This window comes from Megascapheus bottae, chromosome 16 (genome assembly GCF_031878675.1).
Source record: "Megascapheus bottae isolate mThoBot1 chromosome 16, mThoBot2.hap1, whole genome shotgun sequence".
Classification (NCBI taxonomy): Eukaryota; Metazoa; Chordata; class Mammalia; order Rodentia; family Geomyidae; genus Megascapheus; species Megascapheus bottae.
Genome location: NC_143524.1, coordinates 45,531,299 through 45,554,277, shown reverse-complemented (window position 1 = coordinate 45,554,277; position 22,979 = coordinate 45,531,299). Strand labels below are relative to the sequence as shown.

Genomic DNA, 22,979 nt, shown 5'->3' with positions numbered 1-22,979 from the left:
GAGGTGAGTGAATCAAATCATTTAGGAGAAACTGAAGGTCAGCATTCTCTGTCTCAAAACTCTCCTAAGCTTGACGTCTACAATTCAGTGAATGACCTCTCTCATCTCTAGGATTTTCAGTGCTGGGTGGAAAGCCCCCTCCACCCAGCAAAGCACCAGGATGGCTGTAAGGATAAGGGGTTATTGCTTAGACCCAATCTTCTTACTTCCTCACCACCGCTACCACCACCACCATCATCACCATCACCACCATCACTCCATCACCCATCAGCTGCAACAGTATTACCATTACCACCAATGTCCCTACCACTACCAGCGCCGCCACCAGCATCATGATAAGTGCTGCCATCAGTGCCATCCACCCACCATTTGTGTGCACCTGCCGTGCATGAAGATTTGCTGTAGCATTGCTATGAGGCTAGTACTGTTTCTTACCTCAATTATTTTCAGAGCAGAAAAGTGAGGCCAGAAAGGATAGATAAATCAGTTCTTCCAAGTTATCCAGCGGGTCAAAAATAGGGCTGTGTTTCATGGGATAAAACCCAGTTTTTCTTCTGCTGTACTATCCTGTCTTTCCTCTGGTGGCCCTGACCATTTCTTCCTTCGCTTACCAGTTTCTCCTTTGCCAGTGTTCCTTAATTCCTGGTATATCCTCAAGATTGCATCTTCTGGCTATTGGCCAGTGCCTAATGCCCGGTGTCCTGGTTCATGATTTACATAAAAGTTTGGGAAATTATTCCGTGAGTGAACTCATGATGCATGCATAGGTGGGTGAAAAGAGATAGATTGATAGAAAAGTGGGTGTGTGAATAAGTGAGTTAATTTATTATTATGATTTGCCAGTCCTGGGCTTTATCTCAGTGCCTGAGCACTGTCCTTGAGCTTTCTCAAGGCTAGATCTCTACCACTTGAGCCTCAGCACCTCTTCTGGCTTTTCTATGTATGTGGTACTGAGGAATCAAACCTGGGCCTTCGTGCATGCTAGGCAAGCACTCCACCACTAGGCCAAACTCCTGGTCCCACATTAATCTATTATTGAAGGTAACGCCTAAATCTGAGTTTCTTATCTTTTTCATTTCTCTTAGTGCCTCCTGCTGCCTCTCAGAACTTTGCACTTGGCTTCTTTGCAATCACTAAAAATTAGACTTACACAACTCTGAACTCTGTTCTAACTGATCCTTTCTTCTCTCTTTTATGACAATATTCCTTTAAGTGAACCTTCACTGGCACTGATTAATTCACTCAGTTGAGTTCTTCAGCTCAAGGCTACCACCCTACCCTTGAGTTAAGCCCCACTTCCCATTTTCTAGAGGTTAATTGGAGATAAGAGTCCCAGGTCCTTTTGTACTGGGACTGGCTTTGAATCTAGATCTTCAGATATCAGCCTCCTGAGTAGCTAGGATTACAGGCATGAGCCACCACACCAGGCTCATTCCTTCTTTTTATTTCTCTCTCACTCTCCCTTCCTTCCTTGTCCTTCTCTCCCCTCTTCCCACCAGCCCACCCTCCCTTCATTCTGTTTTGTGTAAATGCAATTTTAGAGTATGGACTGGAGTGAAGACAGGCAAGATCCTGGAGAAACAGAACTTTTCAGGTCTCAGTAGAGTGAATGTGAAGTATCAAACAAGAAACAAGTTTGAAACATGGAGAAGATGATTTGGAAGGAATAAGCAACCCGATGAGGAAGCAGAGGGATGAAAGAGCACTAGAGGCATCACACTAGATGTGAGGGGAAAATATTAAGCAAGACCATTGCAGGGAGAGAAAAGAGGGAGAAGAGCCTGGTGTGTTTCAGGAACAGCAAAAGAGATATCCAGGCAACTGCAGCATTGTGAACAGCTCGAGATGTGCCAGAGCAGGTCGCTCACACACATGAGAAATGAAAAAGGTATGCAGGGCCATGTAAGTCGTGACATGTCTAGATTTTATTCTAGAAGCCGTGAAAGAATGACATGGTCCCTCTGGTAAAGACACAGTCCTCAGGTGCTGGGGATTCACAGATGGTGTCAGGATCACCAGGAAAGGAGACCCTACTTGCACTGACCAGAGCACAAAAAAGAAAATACCCAGATGCTCTTTCATAAGGTCACCACACCACAACCCCACTGGCTACCCTGACAAAAAATGACACTAATGAGAAGATAGATCAAGCTTTTTTTTTTAAAGAATATTAATACAAAACACTTCATTGTTTTAGTAAATAGAATTCTAAAGCACATTAAAAGAACAACACAGCCTACCAAAAAGGCAAGGAGGTTTTTGTGTGAATAACTTGTGATATTATAATTAGCTATGTTGACAATCAAAGTGGATAGGATCACACTAAGCCTAAAGAGAATACAGAAGCATTTTGTAAATTCATTGTCTGTTCTTGATTGTACAGTCCTTTCTCAGTCAAAGAAAAGTTGATGAGTGGTTTCTTAATATTATAAGTCAAAAGTCAATATCATGCTTAATGATGTTACTGGAAACTTCCTCACTGATGTCAGGAATAATAATTTGAGAGATAGAAGAACAACAGTTAGATAAGACAAAGAAATAAGAGGTATAAAACTGAGATAGAAGAAAAAATTGTCCTTGATGAGAGCATTAAACACAACGTATTTTATATTCTACTAAAACTAGATCTCCAAAGATATGAAAATAAAAGACTTTAAATTTTTGTTTTTCCTTTTCCTGATAATTCTGTATTCTTTACCTTATATACAGTGTGTTCACGGACATATCTGTGGGAGGGTAGAGGGAAGACATAGAATCCAGGGGGGAAAGTGCAGTATTGGAGTTTTGCTAGACATTGGTGAAAGTGAATTATGCAACTAGTGGTTGGAGATGGGAGGAGGGAATGGGAGAGAATCAAAGAACAGATGATACTGTTCAAAAAGAAATTTACTTAATACCTGATGTATGCCTGGGCTGGCTTTAATTCAATTTAATAAAGTATTTCATAAAACTTTTTCCATAAAAAGTTTCAAAGAATTTGACAAGTTGACTCTGAAATTAATATAAAATGATTAAGGGCAAGGCTTTCAGTGCAGTGTAAACATCATTGTAAATAGAATCTATTTTGATCAGTTTTCCATTGTAAAGTACGGACCAGTGCCTGCTATCTATTAGGTCTTTAAAAAATAATTCTGAGTCAGGTGCCAGTGGCTTACACCTATAATGCCAGCCACTCAGGAAGCTGAATTTGAGTTCCCCTCCCTATCAAACAGACATTGCTCCTGCTATATTAAACTGCAAACTTTCCTAAATAAATGGCAAATTAAACACAATATAGGAATTCCTTATAATCCACAAGAACACATCCTACAGTTCTATTATTTAAGAATAATATTATTTCTTAATAATAATAAAAATGGGGATAAGTATAGATCACTGAACCCCCAAAGAAAAGATAGCAATGGCATTATATACTCTTAATTTTGAATCTTTGAATTTTTCATCCAATACTTCAGCAGCAAAAAACATTGGAAAAAATCTTTTTAAAAATGCAATCCTCCTGTTAACCTATATGGTGGAAGGATGACACGGATAATACATGGAAACAGGAACTGTCAGAGTATGGGGCTGTGGTTATGCTTGTGTGTCTACAAGTTCTTTTTTTATATTTTTATTGTAATTAATAAAAGGATTACATGATATTTGCCAGATAGAAGGTGCATTAATTCACATACATTGATACCCTTTCACATGTCTTGGAACCCATTACCCTCCCCCCCGTGTCTACAAGTTCTGTAGGCATCTGGCTACCAGCCAGGCAACTAAAGCCCAGAAATGAAGATAAGATCATCTAACATTGAGGAAGTCCTGGAGGAATCCTGCAAGAGGTTAAGGATAACTCACGACACCAAGAGAATAGCTAGAACCGAACCGGAATAGTGACCATTCTCACTTGAGGGAAGATGAAGGAGCTTTCTCAAGAAGCTGAGAAGCCAAGAATGTGGCCTAGTAGTGAAGAGGGTGGCCTAGTGGTAGAGTGTCTGCCTAGCATGCATGAAGCCCTGGGTTCCTCAGTACCACATGCATAGAAAAAGCCAGAAATGGTGCTGAGGCTCAAGTGGTAGAGCACTAGCCTTGAGAAAGCTTAAAGACAGTGCCCAGGCCCTGAGTACAAACCCCAGGACTGGTGGGGGGAAAATAACAAAGAACAAAAAAAAAAAAAAAAAGAAGCTGGGAGACACTGAAAGGACAATGGACAGGAAAATTAAAACAATATCTTTGTAATGATGATGATGTTTATTCATATGGCTAGTGAATCTTGCTCTGTGCAAGCCTCTGTTTGGGGGTTTCCTATGCTGGGTAAACCTTTGTACTTAAATTGCTCTTGATAAGTAACAACTCAGAAATGGAACCTGTCTTTAGTATAAAGACAGAGTTGAAGTATTTAGTCAAAGTAAATTTGAGGGACCCTGAATAAATATATATGATCAGTCCAGGAGAGATAATATCCAGTTTGGCATAATTAAACTTATCACCCAAAGATGAAGGAAAATGTAATTGTTCCAAAGTACAGAAAGGCTACCCCCAAAAGCAGTTTTTTTTATTGTAATTAATAAAAGGGTTACATGATATTTGTCAGATAGAAGGTGCATTAATTCACATACATTGATACCCTTTCACATGTCTTGGTACCCATTACCCTCCCCCCCACCCCACCACCCACCCCCCGTCTTGTTTTTCCCCCCTTCCCTATCAGATTTCAAATAACCAAATACAAATAAATTCAATATATCAGATAACAAAGTGAGATACTGTAACAATATGAGATACCCAAGGGACAGCAAAGGAGATGAGAGACAACATAGTACATTAAGGACAACAATCATTCGTTATATGGCTTTTGTTTCAATATCCTGGAGGTCCTTTCAATTAGCTTCATACTATATGGCCTTATGTATCAAGATTTTGCTCTATTGCAGATCTCTGCTACTAGAGCCCAAGGTTTCTACTGATTATGACGAATGAGGGAAACCATTAAGCCTAAGTTCCTTTGAGTCTGGCTTACTTCACTTAATATGATTTTTTCTAAGTCTTTCCATTTCCTAACAAATGGGGCGATGTCATTCTTTCTGACAGCAGCATAGAATTCCATTGTGTACAAATACCACAACTTGTTGATCCACTCATCAACTGAGGGACATCTAGGTTGGTTCCATATCTTTGCTATGGTGAATAATGCTGCAATGAACATTGTTATGCTAGTGGATTTAGTATGCCCTAGTTTCTGGATGGTTGGGTAAATGCCAAGTAGTGGAATTGCTGGGTCATAGGGGAGTTCTATGTTTAGCCTTTTGAGGCACTGCCACACTGCTTTCCATAGTAGCTGAACAAGTTTGCACTCCCACCAACAGTGTAGTAGTGATCCCTCCTGGCCACATCCCCTCCAGCATCTGTTATTATTCGTTTTCCTGATCCTGGCCATTCTAACTGGAGTGAGGTGGAATGTTAAGAGTTGTTTTTGATTTGCATTTCTTTTATGACCAGAGATGTTGAGCATTTCTTTATGTGTCTATAGGCCATTTTTGTTTCTTCTTCAGAGAAGACTCTCTTTAAGTCTTTGGCCCATTTTTTAATGGGATGGTTGTTACTTTGGAGATTAGTTTTGGAGTGATTCAATTTTTTGAGTTGTTGATATATTTTAGCTATGAGGCCTTTGTCCGTTGTTTGGTTGGTGAAGATCTTCTCCCACTCTGTAGGCTTCCTAATTAATTTACTAGCTATGTCCTTTGCCATGCAAAAGCTCCGCAGTTTAATGCAGTCCCACTTATCCAGCAAAAGCAGTGTTCTTATTGGGAAAAAAAATGCCACTGTACATCGGGTCCCTGAATCAAAATTTATCAGTTCTTTAAAACTTATGGCTTTATTTGGCCCTTAAGGCTATGAATAAATCTTCCTTTTGCATCAGGGAAGACCCTTGTGTACAAAATCTCCTGTTCTGTGGCCAGGAGTTTGGTCTAGTGGTAAGGTGCTTGCCTGGCATGTATGAAGACCCAGGTTTAATTCCTCATTATCACATAGATAGAAAAAGCTGGAAGTGGTGCCATGGCTCAAGTGGTATAGCTCTAGCCTGGAGGAAAGCCCAGGAACAGTGCTCATACCCTGAGTTCAAGCCCCAGACTTTATTGCCCAGGCTGGCTTTGAATCAAGATCCTCAAAATATCCTGTTCTAAGAACTCAGAGTCAGCTTGCCACCCGGCCTTGTGTCCCTACCTGTTCACAAAAATCTGTTAAGTTTCTATGACCCCAATGCTATACTGTTTTCCCATTGTGATGTACAAATTCCTGCCCCAGTTGCAATAGTGTCATTATACTCCTTCCTGGGACAAGACTCTCCCCACAATTCCTGTAGCTCACAAAACACCTCTTATTCAGAACTGACTCTCCCCTGAATTCCCACAGTCCATGTAATGTGACCCATGTAACTGCTCCCTAAGATTTTGTTTAAATTCCACCCACACCTGTCCACTGCTGCTGTTTCCATTCTTGCTTGGAGTAACCCAGTAGATCTATCCCCCAATAAAAGCCCTGTATCAGTTGCTCGCCCCCTCCCCCGCCCCCATTTCTTACAGCTGGACATGCTGTCAGCTTAGAAGAGTACTGAAATGTAACTCAGGATGAAAATTAGTCAGCAGGAAGATGAAATCTCAGAGGATGAATTAGCTTTGGACCTTGAATTTATAGTCTATCATGAGTGCTTGTGTTTCAACTGTGTAGATGACTTCAGTGTAACAAAATTCGATTTGTTTAAAAGATAAAGACTTGGCATTGGCTGGTCTTTCTTTTGTGGAGGAAAAGGCATATTGTACTCTAAAGAAAAATTATTCAGGCACAAAAGGATCTGAGATTCTTATCTCCAATTAACCTCAAGAAAACAGGAAGTGGGACTTGGCTCAAGGGCAGGGCAGTAGCCTTGAGCTGAAGAGCTCAGGGACAGTGCAGTGCCCAGGTCCAGAGTTCAAGCCCCATGACCAACAAAAAAAAAGAAAAATTATTCAGGACTGTTATGTTTGGAGAATGATGCCTCTTATACTTAGTAATTTGACCCATCAGAATAAGGGGCATATGAAACATGATCTCCCCCCAAATTGCAATAACATGGTAAATACTGCTATAGTTTCAGCCTTTATTCTGTGCATTCCTGGGCTTCTAGTGTGTGTCCAAAAAGAACTTAGTAGACAACCTTGTATTTTCAACAAAGCGACAAATATAACAGCAAAAATTTTTGAAGAAATGAAGGAGCTGAAAACATAAATTTAATATAATTGACAATTCTCAAAAGACCAGAACCAGCTGGAACAGCTCAAAAAAGTAACTGAACAAATTAAAAATCAGTAATAACTGGAGGCTCCTAAGCTGGTTTTCCTATCTTCAGCCCCTTTTGGGCCCAATAGCTTCCATATTAGGGATCATTCCGCTGGCTCCCTGCCCATTTCAAGGTTTATCTTCTAGCATACAGTGTATACTAGCTCAAGCAGAAATGAAAATTATGCTTTTTAAATAATAAGAAAGGGGGAATTGTGAGGATCCCTGTGCTAAGCTGACTCTGTTGACGTCTGAAGAGGCTGAGAATTGGAATGCCAATCTCTTGGTAAAGCTTCCAGAATGCTGGGGTCTAGGGCCTTGGAAAGACCAAAAAGTCTAGGCAATACAAAGTCTCAGATTCCTACCCCAATTATGTTCAAGATGTGTTAACATTGGAATGTCTATGCTTCATGTTAATAATGATAACCCTAGCCTTGCATGTATCTTCAGTCTACTCTCCCTGTACTAAACTCAATAAAAATCCTTGTTAATGGGGTCCCAGGATCCAGCAGCAGAAATCACTTCATGTTCCCCCAAACCTGGCCACCTTGCCACCATTGCACTGCCCCTTGGTTACAGCAGATTGGGAAAATTGGCCATGGCCTCCCCTTCGTTGTTCTCTAGTTACTTTCTCTTCTTTCACAGTTTTCACTAGCATCAATTAGTTGTACAAGTGGATTCATTCTGACATTTCTATATACACACAACAGTGTACCTTGAACAGACTACCCCTCCACCATGCTTCTTCATTTGCTAATTATTTGCTTCCATATCTGTACCCCCTGGTCCTCCAATAACACTTCCGACTGGGCGCTCCTCCCAAGTTGAATCCATTTGTGTTCTGCGGTGCCCAGGGCATAGAAAAGTTATAAGAAGAGCAGACATACGAAATGAAAGGAAGTTAATCTCTCAAGGATTATCACAATTGACATCCCTCCTGCAATATTCCATTCTTTTGTTTTCCTCTGGAAATCATTATTTGAAAGACATCAGCCAAGAGAGAAGTCAAATGGAGAGAGTTCTGTGGATTAAGTGAGGAGGTGTCACACCAGATTATGTTGCTTATAACAATGCATCTCCTGGAGACTGGGAAACAGTGCTAGGCATCATTTCATTTAGAGAATTCATATCAAATCATCAAGAGGCAAAAACCAGAGTAGGTGGAAGTTCCGCACAGAACTGACCCCTCAGAGCTGTTATCTCATCCTGATTCTAAGGTTGAAAGAGGAAAAAAAAATAGGCTGCTTTACAAGCATGTCCTAAACACATCAATGACTTTCTACTCCAAGTGATGCCACTGTAGGTAGGGAACGGAGGGTAGTGTAGTCACGGACTGATCTTTCAAGGAGAGATCTAAAGGTACTTGGACTGGGCCAGGCAGCTGTGCTCATGCCTGTAATCCTAGCTATTCGGGAAGCTGAGATCTGAAGGTTGAGGTTTGAATCCAGCTTGGCACAGAAAAGTCCGTAGACTCTGATCTCCAGTTAACCAGCAAAATGCTAGAAGTAGATCTGTGGCTCACGCGGTAGAGTGCTAGCATTGAGACAAAAAAGTACTTGGAAAAGCAAGCAGTTGGGTGAAGGCATGTAAGAGGATTGCTTGGGAAGCACCATCTATGGATCTTCTCAGTGGGCCTTTTGGACACTAATAGCAACCAGCGGGAGAGCCACCAGTAGATAGTTCAGATGTTGTGGTAACCACGTTCAGTTCATTCCATCATTCTGGTTTTCAGGAAAAGATTGCAGGTTTATTATTAATACCCCCTTGAATTTGAAAGTAAAGGTCAGGAAGTTGAAAAAATTTGCCCATGGCCATATAGCAAGGACTATAAAAGCCAGGATGTGGAAAAAAAAAAATAACAAGGATGAAACCACATGCCAGTGACCAAGCAGGTTAAGCATTTTTACAAAAACAAAAACAATTCGGCAGCTAAGCCTGCCAGGTTATTACAGACAGTGTTTTTTGTTTTGTTTTGTTTTGCCAGTCCTAGGGCTTGAACTCAGGGCCTGGGCATTATACTTGGACAGATTTTGCTCAAGGCGAGCACTCTGCCACTTGAGTCATAGTGCCACTTCCAGCTTTTTTTGTGTATGTGGTACCAAGGAATCAAACCCATGGCTTCCTGTATGCTATGTATGGACTCTACCACTAGGTTACACTCCTGGCCCAGTTTTTTTTTTTATTGTGATTAATAGAAGGGTTACATTATATTCACCAGATAGAAGGTGCATAACTTAACAGACATTGATACCCTTTCTCATGACATGGTTCCCATTTCCCTTCCACCCTCCCCCCACTTATCTTGATTTCCCCCCTCTCCTATCCAATTTCAAATAACCAATTAAGCACATATAAAATATATCAGATAACAACGTGAAATATTGTAACAATATGAGATAACCAAGGGATGGAAAAAAGAGATGAGAGATAACGTAGTACATTAAGAACAACAGTTATTCATTATATGGCTTTTGTTTCCTTATCCTGAAGGTCCTTACATTTAGTGTCATACTATTTGGCCTAATGTCTCTAGATTTTGTTCTATTGTAAATCTCTGCTAGGAGAGCCCAAGGTTTCTACTGATTATGGCAAATGAGAGAGACTATTGGGCCTATGTTCCTTTGAGTCTGGCTTACTTCACTTAATATGACTTTTTCTAAGTCTTTCCATTTCCTAACAAATGGGGCGATGTCATTCTTTCTGACAGCAGCATAGAATTCTATTGTGTATAAATACCACATCTTGTTGATCCACTCATCAACTGAGGGGCATCTAAGTTGGTTCCATATCTTTGCTATGGTAAATAGTGCTGCGATGAACATCATTGTGCTAGTGGATTTAGTATGCCCTTGGGTTTTTTTTGTTTTGTTTTTAATGTATGTGTTGATATTGGGACTTGATCTCCAACTTTCTACTTCTGGGTCTTTTTTTTGGGGGGGTGGGGTGGTTAGCGATAAGAGTCTTGGAATGAGCTGGTTTCAAATTGTGATTCTTTGCCTTCTTAGCAGCCATTGGCAACTGGCTTGAAGATAGTTGTTATTTCATCCTTCTTACAGATGAGAAGCCTAAGGCCCAGGGATGACCCAACTGGCCCAAGGGATAAAGACAGTGTCAGAGACAGACTACGTCCACCATATTCCAAAATCTGTTCTGTCTTCAAGGAAGAAGAGGAAGTAAGAACATGCCAAAAAGCTATTGCAGATCAGGCCCTATCCTGTCCTCCAGAACTGTCACCCACCCAGTCCTACACCTCCCCCACTTCCACCCTAGAATCTTCTTTTCACTGCCTTAATTCCAGAGAGCTTCTGGGCTGAAGAGGAGACAGGAGCTTCTTGAGGGGGTCTAAAGCACCGCTTTTCAAGGATCCTTGAGAAAAGGAAAGGCCAGGACACTATCAGCCCTCAGTCTCACACATTTGAGTAAGGCCTGTATGAATGCAAGACCCACAAGTGCTTGCATAAGGAGCCAGCCACATTGGGTTCAGATACAGCTTTGATTTAAAACCATCTCTTCTTGCACAGGCAAGTCAGCAGGGCTTTCCTCCATATATATATATATATATATATCACATATATTATATATATCTGTGTGTATACATATGTATATATATCTCCGTATATTATATATATATAATTTAATATCCTCCCCTCCCCAGTGATCAGCCCTATTTTGCAAAATAGGAGGCTAGGTTCCCAGAGGTGAAGTGGGCAGCCTAAGAGCAGCAAGTCTATCTGGAGCTCGGGACTTGAACCTACGCAGGCCCCCAGATCTGCTGATCTGCTCCTGGGAGCAGAGGAGGGAGGAGCTGCCAAAGCTGGAGGAGGAGGAGAAAGCGAGGCCACGCTCCCAGCAGCGCGTGCTGACGACAGCAGGTGATTTTTTCCCCCTCCTGCAGCCGCGCTTTCTCTCAGCATCGTTCCTGGATTTATCCGCCCGCCACCCCACCCCCCTCCCCGAGAGGCAGAAAAGGGTGGGGCCGCCTCTCTGCAGCAGCGGCGGCGGCGGCGGCGGCGGCGGCTGCAGCGTCGTCGGAGGCAGCGGCAGAGGCAGCAGCGCTGGGGCTCCGCTAAAGGTGACCGTCCCCTGCCAGGAGGCCGGCAGAAAGGAGAATCGAGCTTGCCTGCCCTTCCTCCGCGCCATGGCTTAAGCCCGCAGCCACCTGGCTCTGCACCGCCTGGCTCGACCCGGGTCTGCGCTGCGCAGCAGCCGCAGGGAAGGGCGCGACCCAGACGCGCAGCCCGGGATCCCCAACGCCAGGCCCCGCATCCGTCGGCCCTGCTGCAGCTGCGTTCCCCAAGGCGTTTGCAGCCGGTAATCGAGGGACACTGCGGACCTTATCCCAGCGATAAGCTCTTCCAGGTGCTCTCTGAAGGAGGAGGGCAGGGCGAGGGAGCAGGCTGGTTGGGCTTGGAAGTGGTGGGAACCACGTTGGCGGGTCGGGGCTGGGGGCTAAAGGAAGACCAGAGACTTGATTTTAAATCATAGAGATTTAAAATAATAATACTAATAATAAGCGAAGGAGCAAGCTAGTTCTGCATCCAGCATCATGGCGTGGCCGTGCATCACGCGGGCCTGCTGCATCGCCCGCTTCTGGAACCAGCTAGACAAGGCGGACATCGCCGTACCGCTGGTTTTCACCAAGTACTCGGAGGCCACGGAGCACCCGGGTGCCCCGCCGCAGCCGCCGCCTCAGCCCGCGCCCGCGCCGGCGCCCCCCTCGGCGCGCGCGGTCGCCATAGAGACGCAGCCGGCCCTGGGCGACTCGGATGTAGTTGCCCGGGCAACAGGGCGGGCCCCGGGGCCCGGCGGCCAACGCGAGGCTGCGGCTGCGTCAGGCCGGAGCGGGCCGGGCCCCAGCGTGGGCTCGGGCTCCACCTCCGGCTCGGGCCCGGCGGACTCGGTGATGCGTCAGGATTACCGCGCCTGGAAGGTACAGCGGCCCGAACCCAGCTGCCGGCCGCGCAGCGAGTACCAGCCGTCGGACGCGCCCTTCGAGCGCGAGACCCAGTACCAGAAAGACTTCCGCGCCTGGCCGCTCCCGCGCCGCGGGGACCACCCGTGGATCCCCAAGCCCGTGCAGATCCCCGCGTCCTCGCAGCCCCCCGCTCCTGTTCTTGGGGCTCCCAAACGCCGGCCGAAGAGCCAAGAACGCTGGCCCATGCAGTCTGGTACCGAGGCCCCGGAGCAGGGAGGAGCCGGTGTCCTGGCGGCGGGAAAGGCGTCGGGGGGAGATGAGCGCGACACCCGCAGGAAGGCCGGGCCCGCCTGGATGGTGCGCCGCTCCGAGGGCCACGAGCAGACGCCCATGGCCGCCGCCCAGACCCAGGCCGAAGAGGGAGGCCCGGCCGCTGGAAAAGCATCGGGGGGAGATGAGCGCGACACCCGCAGGAAGGCCGGGCCCGCCTGGATGGTGCGCCGCTCCGAGAGCCACGAGCAGACGCTCATGATTGTGTCCCAGACCCAGGCGGAAGAGGGAGGCCCGGCGGCGGCGGGAAAGGCGTCGGGTGGAGATGAGCGCGACACCCGCAGGAAGGCCGGGCCCGCCTGGATGGTGCATCGCACCGAAGGCCACGAGCAGACGCCGGCGCCTGCAGCCCAGACCCAGGCGGAAGAGGGAGGCCCGGCGGCGGCGGGGAAAGCATCGGGGGGAGATGAGCGCGACACCCGCAGGAAGGCCGGGCCCGCCTGGATGGTGCATCGCACCGAAGGCCACGAGCAGACGCCCATGTCCGCCGCCCAGACCCAGGCGGAAGAGGGAGGCCCGGCGGCGGGGAAAGCATCGGGTGGAGATGAGCGCGACACCCGCAGGAGGGCCGGGCCCGCCTGGATGGTGCATCGCACCGAAGGCCACGAGCAGACGCCCATGTCCGCCGCCCAGTCCCAGGCGGAAGAGGGAGGCCCGGCGGCGGGAAAGGCATCGGGGGGAGATGAGCGCGACACCCGCAGGAGGGCCGGGCCCGCCTGGACGGCGCGCCGTTCGGAAGGCCAGGAGCAGACGCCGCTGCCCTCCTCCATCCAGTCCCAGGCCGCGGGCCCAGATGGTAGCAAGGGACGCGCCATGGCAGATGCTCTGAACCGGCAAATCCGCGAGGAGGTGACTAGTGCGGTGAGCAGCTCCTACAGGTGAGACTCACCCTACCCTCTGCAGAGGACTGCTCGGGGTCCTTCTCCCCTCCCCAGGCCTGGCATGCAGCCTTCTCTTGCCTACCAACCACACCCTGCCCTAACCACATTCCAGGCTCTCTGCCTGGCCTGTGGGAAAGCTGTTGTTATTATCCACCCTAGCCTTCCTTCTGGCTCGCCCCCCCTCCCTCTCTCTCTCTCCTTACCATTCTAGCCACCTTCACCGCTCCAGATCCCTGCTGTCCAACAGAGACCCTGTCTGTGCCTCCAAAGATGACCTGTCATTCCCTCTCCCACCCAGCCCTTCTGCTACCTTAGCCTGACCCTGCCCCTAGCCGGTTCCACTGTCAGCTGTAAGTCTAACCGCAGTGTCCTCATCCTAGGAAAATCCCTTCGAAGGGATCTCTCCCTCTCCTCCATAGCCCACTTCTCTCGGCCCTCTATTCTTCCATATTCAGGCACCACGCCCTTTTATAGATTGCCCACGGGATCCTTGCTCCTCTGTCACTCCTACTGCTTTGAAACCATCTCCTTCACTGTGACACACAGGCAGGTTTACTAACTTTTATGGATCTCCGTTTCTTTTTATTTGTAAAATTTAATTGATAATCGATATCTCTTATGATTTTTCACTCATTATGGATATTAGGTCAATTAATTCACATGTGTGTTTATGTGTATACTTGCGCTGGTCCTGGGGCTTGAACTCACAGCCTAGGTGCTGTCCCTGAACTTTTTTGCTCAAGGCTAGTGCTCTACCCACTTGAGCCATAGCACCACTTCCAGCTTTCTGGTAATTAACTGGAAATAAGAGTCTCATGGACTTTCCTGCCCAAGCTGACTAGCAGACCTTAGATCTCAGCCTCCTGAGTAGTTAGGATTACAGGTGTGAGCCACTGGCACCCAGCTTAATTCATATACATTTAAATACCTATTTCTATTTAAATATTTACTATGATGCTAAGCACTGTGCTAGGCATAGTGAGGATTGAGGGAGATGATACAAGAGGCCTCTCCACACCCAGCACAGAGTGGTAATTGGTTTTATTTCCATTCCGACCTTCATCATACACCTCTACATCATTTCCATACATTTCCACTTCTAGATGCCTCCAGCCTTCCCTTCTAATTGAGGCATCTCCTTTCCCTCTCTACATCCCTCATGTTCTCCAAATGTATTTCTTATTCTCTCACCACCAAGAATTCCCTCTTTAGCACATTCACATTCCTTGTACATGAATGCTTTCACACACAACCCTCCCTGCCTCCAATATCTAGAATTTTCCCTGTGCTGCAGCCTCAGTCCTCAGTCTTTTTTTCTTGCTCTTCATCTATTCACTATATATTTCTGGATGCTCAGCTTCCAGTCCTCCCCTATTGTTTCAACTAGCAGTTAGCCAACAGATTCCAGTTGACGCTGAATATGTAACTCTGGGTTTGGAGGTCTCTGAAGAAGCAGATGTACACAATGAATAATCGAACTAGATGTGTTCCAAATGTGGATTATGGGGTCCTTCATCACTGCCACAGCCAACTATGCCTTCTTCCTGCAGGAGGGTGCTGTGGGGAGGACTGCAGAGTTAGGGTATGCTGCCAAGTCCCTGTATGCAGCTTTCTGTCAGACTGATGTCCTTCAACAAACAGGAGACACACTCCCTCTCATGTTGCAGAAAAGACAAGGTCCACACAAACAACTTCCCTTACAAAACCTGAGCCCCCTTACTGCCTTAGAATTACACACACACACACACACACACACACGCACGCACGCACGCACGCACACACACACACACACACACACACACGTACTCACCTTCTTTCACTTTCTTTCAAAGCTCTAGGTGAGAAAGGACACATCTTTTCCTTAGATAGTCCAGGGAGTAGAATGTTAAAACTATTTTTTAATGCTGTAACTAAGAGAGGATCAAAAGAGAAGAAAGGAAGCAAACAAACAAGGGCGTAAGAAATTGAATACCAGATGTAATTTTCTGGTCCTCTTCATGGCTCTCTTGTGTACATTCCCTGTGAAGTCCAAGGCTAGCCACACATGACAGATTCCCGGCCCAGCTACTTCATCTTCCTACTTCCCCTCTAACATCCAGTGGCAAGGGAACCTTATCACTGTGCAGGCAGGAGCTCCTGTCCCCACTTTCATACAGCCAGTGCCACCCTTTCTGTTCATGTTTTCATACTGGCAGAGGACTTGCTTTGTTCATGGATGATGGAATGACTGCACATGTCAGACACAACTCACCTCAAATTTTGGGTTGCAGAGTGACACAGGAAAAGGTTTTGTAAATCAAATTATCATTGAAATGGAGCCTTACTTTGTTTACATCATGATAACTGAGTACTTTCATAGGTGTTTAGTTGTTATTTATTTTAACAAATTTTATGTAGTTTTTTTTCTCTTGAAACAAAGCCTAACTCTGAAGTAAGCAGGTCATGCGCCACAGTTCTAATTACACACATGCTTGAAAGGGCTGGGACAGGGGAGGGAAACGAGATTCTTTTACAGTTGGGATGAATGAATGTTTGTCAGCAGTCTCCCAACCTATTAAACAATTAAACATGTCACCTTTGTTATTGTTACTTTTAAGTAGTGGTATAAAGAGGTTACAATTCCATCATGTTAGATTATGAGTAAATGCTTTTGTCACAGTGTCACCCCTTTCTTAATTTCACAGTTTTTCTAATTCAGGTCTTCTGTAAAACATAATTACACAGATTATTTGAGTAATATCAGTTCCATTTTGCTGTATAATGAGAAGAGTTTTAAATCATTAAGAGAATGAGTGTTGCTAAGAGACATAAATTTCTTTAATGAACACTTTGTATGCATGACAAATTTGATATAAATTTAACATTTTTTTGTTCCAAAAGAAAAATTTACCAATAATTAGAAAGTGCACTTTGGATGAAAGTGCACTTGGATATGGAGAATATCAATATGTTAAATACACAGCAGCGAAAAAAATTACTCAAAAACTGTAGGGTTATTTGTTCATTTATTTTCAGACACCTTTCCTTACTGTGATTCGGGGTACGTCTTGAATTTTAAGTGTGCCCCATCACCATCATAGATGGGCCTTAAATTACCATAGAAACCAAATAAGGCTCCATCTCAAAGATAATTTGATTTACCAAGCCTTTTCTTCTGTCACCCTACATAAATCATGGCACGTTTACAGAATGGTGACTGGTTCCTCCCATGGGCTTTGCAAGTGACATCCATCACATGGTATCAATATGAACAGTTTGCTTGAATAGGGAAAAGGCACATCCATCAGAACAGTGAATACTTGTATAATGTAAAATAGATGTTCATTTAGAACCATTTATATATGTACATATACACTGAAACATGGTCAGTAAATAATATTGAATATTCTTAGGCACCATGGTAATTTCCTTATGAAACAGTACATCTTAATCCATCTGTATTAGCCTGGAATTTTTTCATTCAAGTGGTATCTGAGGTGTTTTTGGAATTATTCACAGTCATGAGGTTTATTAATCCTTAATATACTTATTTTACATGGATGATATTATAAAATTGAGAAGCATGTCTTTATTACCATTTCTAATGTTAAGGATGAATTTCACTGGGAGACCATTTGTGATTTTAGAACTGGCATTCTCAATTAGAAAATAGATGAGTCCTAAGAAGGAGATTAAAATTCCCTTCCAGTCAAACCCATTGCCCTGGCCATCAGTTAATAGGGATAGATGGGGTAGCAGGTGCTCCCTATAGAAATGCTAATGAGAAACTTTTCTTAGAAAATATCAGCTGAGGCACTAGGAGGTAGAATTAATAAACCAGAGGCAAAATACTTGAAAAAATGAGAGCAATAACAAGGAAGTCAGAAAGAAAAAGAGCCTTTGATGTCTGCCCTTCAGCCTTGCATGAAGGTTACAGAACAGTCCATTTGACTTAGTTTCTGTGACGGGAAACTGCCCCATGCTCCAACTGCTCATTTTCCTAATTTCCTTTTGCCTAAATCCCAGCAGTCCCTCAAGGCTGATCTCTGATGTCAGATCTTCAGTGATACCTTCCTAGGTCCTGCCATTTAGATTTTTTTTTTCTATTCTCACTTCTCTATCTGAGATCTGATCATAGTTTGCTCCTCAAATACTTTTGCCCGTATCATTCCCCCATCCATGAGTATTGAAGGAACAGAGCTGTGTGTGTATCTTGGTGTTGTTTCAGATTGGTTAATCCAATGGAATTTTGGTGAATTTTTTATTCACTGCCATATCTATGTTTTTTGGTAGTACTGAGGTTTGAACTCCAGGCCTTGTGTTTACTAGTCCCTCTACTGCTAAGCCATACCTCTAGGCTCCAGCCTTTCTTTCCTCTCGAGTCTCACTTTTTGCCCAGGACTGTGCCTAGACCACCATGCTCCTATTTTACGATTCCCTGACATAGCTGATGAGTTTTAGGCCAGGCCAACCTAAAACTATGATCCTCCTGATCTCCCCTTTTATGTAGCTGTGATGACAGCTGTATACTAGTGTGTCCAGCTCTTGGTTGAGAAAGGGTCTCCTGAACAGTTTCCCCTGGCTGGCTTTGAACAGCCTTCCTTAGATGTCAGCCTAAGATTACAGACATGTAGTTAGAATTACATATATGAGACACTACACCCAGCTATTCACTCCATATTGAGTCATTTCTTTCTATTTCATTTAGTTGAATTTACCTCAGAAAATGACCGCCTGCTGTATATACCAGCCAGGTTGCCAGAAGCACCAAATGTTTTACAATCCAATATAAGGAAGTCATGTCTTCTTTATTTGGAATAAGGTTGAATTCTCATACATTAGGAGAAGGGCAGCAGGTCCTCCAGATCTGGCTGCAATTCTATCTGCATAGAGGACAGAGGACGCCTCATCCTTGCTGCATTGATTCTTAACTCTTATGTCTTTGATCTTGTTTTCAGGATTAGTATTATTGAAGTTAATTTTGTTTCTTAGTGTTTTCAAAGAGTGGTTTTATTTTGATAATCCCTTTTAGTATGGCTTATTTTCCTTCCTACTTGCCTGCCTGCCTTTCTTTTTAAATTCCTTTACTACATCTATACGGAGGGAGGCATAGGGCAGGTTACCTTCTCCCTAAGTTTTTGTGCTCACACTGGCATTCTACCACTTAAGCCACAGCTTCACTTTGGGCTTTTTGATGGTTTATGGGAGATCAGGGCTACAGAGACCTTATTGACTAGGCTGGCTTCAACGTATTCATCATATCTCAGTCCCTGAGTAACAAGACTGATAGGCGTGAACCACTGTCACCCAGTTCCAGTGATTTTTATAGTAGCACTGCAAAACTGTTATTTCCTATTAGCACTTTGGACCCATAAAGCATCTTCTCTGCCCTTAGGTTTTGAGACCATGGAAAGCACACACTTTGTCTACATTGTTTATTTTCCATACTTGGCATTTCCTTCAGGTTCTATTAGCATGTACTGTTTCAGCTCAGACTCCATCCAGGAAATGTTTGTTCGTGTCTTAAGTCCCACACGTCAGATCTTGAACTAAGTCCTGGGGTGATCAAGCTGTCCTTGTTCTCAAGAGCTTTGTTTACTGTGCAGAAAAGAAATGTATTGAGAAGTTGTAGGTTCCATTATAAAAAAAAATCTGTGCAAGTCCAATATGAAACAGAGGAGAGAGGAGTTAAGTCCACCAGATCGGAGGGCTCTCTGGATATGTTTTGTAGAGAAGGTGACTAGTGAGCTGGATGCGACTTGAAGGGTGAGCAGACCCCAAGGTGGGAAGGAATAGATTTGAGTAGAACTTATTGCTGAATAATAACCAATTCTGTGCCCACAGAACTTAAAAGTACCATTACATGAGGATGGTATAGTGAAGAGGAACAGAGGGTACAGGCTGTGCTCATCTCCTTTATTTACTCATTTGTTGTGCTGGTACTGGGGCTTGAATTCAGGGCCAGGCTGCTGTCGCTTAGCTTTTTCACTTAAGGCTGGTGCTCTACCACTTCATCCACAGCCCCATGTCTAGCTTTGTTTTTTTGGTGGTTAATTGAAGATAAAATTCTCACATCCTTTCCTGCCTGGGCTGGATTTGAATTGTAGTCCTCAGATCTCAGGCTCCTTGAGTAGCTAAGATTGTAGGTATGAGGCACTGGTGCTCAGCTTCCTTTGTTATCTGGTAAGAAAAGGGGAAAATCAGGATCAAGTTTTGAAGTTTTAAGAAAGGTGGTTTGCCAGAAGTGGGAAGGATGGATTGGAGGGATTAGGCTGGCTCCAGGAAAGAAGCTATATAGGTGAGAAATGACAGAGACTTTCAACAAGGGAAGAATGCAAATGGGCACTGATGACACAGAACGAAATGATGAGTCACTAATGGAAAATAGGAAGAAGAGAGGGAGAGGAGTCTAGAACATTTCCCAAGTCTCATGCTCTAGATGTCTGGGTAACAACAGAATCACTCACTGAACTCTTTAGACAAGTTGAATTTGAGGTATCTTAGAAGGTTTGCGTGGTGATGCTCAGTACAAAAGGAAAATGAGAACACCCTCCTGGTAAGGGCATAAATTGGGACCGTCATGTTATAAAACTCTTTAACATATGTGATCAAGTTTATCCTTTGACCCAACAACTCAAATTTTGAGCACATACCTAATAAGTAAGTGTTGGCTGTTTTGTGAAAGAATACTTATAGCAGTATTATTAGTGATAGCTAGAAAACTAAATAGCACAAAGTTTTATCAATAACACAATTAGACAGAACATATCAGTGTCTGGTAGCAAAATGACACCCTTAAAGTTTTTAGCCTCCTAATCCCTGGAACCTGTGAGTGTGTGTACATGTGTGCACATTCTGGGGCTTGAAGTGTGTGTGTGTGTGTGTGTGTGTGTGTGTGTGTGTGTACTGGGGCTTGAACTCAAATCTTGGGAGCTGTCCCTTTGTTTTTTGCTCAAGGCTGACGCTCTACCACTTGAGTCACAGCTACACTCTGGCTTTTTGCTAGCTAGTTAGAATTAAGAGTCTCACAGACTTTCTTGCTCAGGCTGGCTTTGAGTTACAATTCTCAGATCTCAACCTCCTGAGTAGTTAAGATTACAGACATGAGCTACCAATGTCTGGCTCTGTGAATATATTTCTATTATCTTATATAGCAAAGGAGATTTTAGAGAGTTCATTAAGTTAAGAGTCTTTGGATGGAGAGAACAGCCTGGATTTGATCATCCAAAAGTAATCACAAGAGTCCTTGTAAGTGAAATGGGAAGACAGGTGTTGATGTTAACAGTAGTGGTATCTGAGTCCTGGCGGGCCATGGCTGGCTTTGAGGATGGATGGTGATGGAAAAAGCAAGAAAATGGACTCTTTTCTGAAGTTCACAGTGAGCCCATTTTGAACTTCTGGACAGCAGAGCTGTGAATAAGAAATTTGTGTCATCTTAAGCCATGCAGTAGCCATTCGTTATAATAGCTTAAAGGAGACTGATACACAGGACTCCTCAATCCGAGCATCACAGGCGTGTTAATTATAGACCATTACATTTCTGATTGTGAGGGCTGCTTGTGCACTGGAGGGAGTTTAGCTGCATTCCTGGCCTCTAGCCCCTCCATGTTAATAGTATTTTTTTTTACCTTTTCCTGCTCTGAGACATAAAAAATGTCTCCAGACATTGCCCAAACTCCACTGGGGAAGACAAATGTCTTTCTAGTTGTAAGCCACTGTTACATAGCATTGAAAAAGAAAAGGCAATAGCCAGGCACAGGTGGCTCATGCCTGTAATTTTATCTACTCAGAGGTTGACATCTGAGGATCTAGGTTCAAAGCTATCCTAGGCAGCTTTATTTACATTTTACCAGCAAAAAGTTATATGATATGTTTCAAGTGGTAGAGTGTCAACCATGAGCAAAAAAAAAAAAGATTAGTGAGAACTCAAGGCCCTAAATTCAATCCCCATTACTGGCACACACACATACACAAACAGAAGGGGTGGGATTATTGTGATCCTCGATAATATGAATAGGTCACAGCCTTGAGTATTGACACACTTTATTCCGTTTATATGAAGTTCAAAACAAGGCAACAGTAATTGACAGTGGTAGTAGAGTAGTGGAGTGGGTAGTTGTCTGAGAAACATAAAGAGCCTTCCAAGGTACTGAGAATGTTCTGTATCTTGACATAAATAGTTTCATTATGTCTAAACATGCCAACAATTAAGACATGTGACTTTAGGTATTGTTATACCCCTAAAATAAAATAAACTCAAAATAAAACGCAACTAAATGGAGATATAGCTTGATGCTCAGGAGAAAGGGCAGAACAGAAAGATCTGGACAATCTCAACCTATTGGCGAGAACTGAACCTGTATATGTGAGAGAAGCTGAGCTCGGAGACATCCAGGGAGGGAGCCAGGCAACCTCAGTAAAAATAGGTATGGCTTCTATGCTTACCTCCCCCATCTGTCTCCCAGCTCTTCTCCCATTGGCCCTGTGTAACACCTCCATGGATTAAATAATGACATTCCTCATTGTCCCATTCTCATTCTAGTACAGTCCACCATCAATATGTAATTGTTTTCAGATGAATGAAAAGGCTTTTGCTGGACTAAACCTGGTGTAACTTCTTTTGGTGGGAAAATTATGCCCAGACCTCAAGCCACAAAACCCATAAGTCTCCTGGAAGTACTGCCTCCACCACTCTGCTACTCTCTTGTGGTCACTGTGCTTTTCCTATGGTGACTTCAGAGGGTTAGCCCACATTATGACATATCCTAGAGTGCATCTTTCCAGCCTCTTGACCTTCAAGGATTGCTTACGCTGAAGCCACGGGAATTAAGAGAAGGCGAGCATTGTCAAGATGAAAAAAAAAGTTAGAACAGACACATACTTGAGTTTCGACTTCATTTTTTTCAGTGCTTACTCTGTGCCAGCAGCCTTAACATCTTGTTATTATTTGTTGCTATTATTGTTTTGTTTTAGAAATGGGACTTGAACTCAGGGCCTTGTGCTCTCCCTTAGCCTTTTCCAGTCAAGGCACAAAAAGTGCTCTACCACTTGAGTCATACCTCCAGTTCTAGCTTTTTGATGATTAATCAGAGGGCAGAATCTCATGGGTTTGTCTGTCTTTCAGCCACAATCTCAGATCACACACAGCCTCTAGAGTAGGTAGTATTACAGGCATGAACCACCAGCCTCCGGCCATCATGTCTTTTAAGTTTAGATTTCTTAATGACCTTTGAAGGTCAGAATCTTCATCTTTACAGATGAGCAGAATTAGGGAAGGGTGGAAATGGAGATCACACAGCTAGTCAGTGGCTGAACTGGCTCACCAGTCTGGTTCTCCTCATTCCTGTGTCTGACTGAAGCAGACCCTTCTCTGTGCCCCTATCCCCCACATTTCCACACACCGTTCTCGGGAGGACTGGGCCTTTATACTGTCTCTCTGGTTCCCTATCCTAAGGCCATGTCACCCTCCTCCACCCACCTTGTTTTTGCAGAGGGGTTGTTGGATAGTCTTCAGCACTTCTTGTCCCAAACCCTCCCTGGATCCCCTTCCTCCAGGAAAAGGCTCAGAGGTG

At 44.3% G+C, this 22,979-nt stretch overlaps 1 protein-coding gene across 1 annotated transcript in view; it reads left to right on the top strand.

Annotated features, from left to right (window-relative positions):
- Positions 1 to 11,379: 11,379 nt before the first annotated feature.
- Positions 11,380 to 22,979, top strand: part of Map6 (microtubule associated protein 6) — a 57,582-nt gene continuing 45,982 nt past the window's right edge. The window contains exon 1 of the mRNA XM_090348438.1: positions 11,380 to 13,425. Coding sequence (XP_090204564.1) covers positions 11,849 to 13,425 — 1,577 coding nt within the window. The 5' untranslated portion in view covers positions 11,380 to 11,848. The remainder of the gene's footprint in view (positions 13,426 to 22,979) is intronic.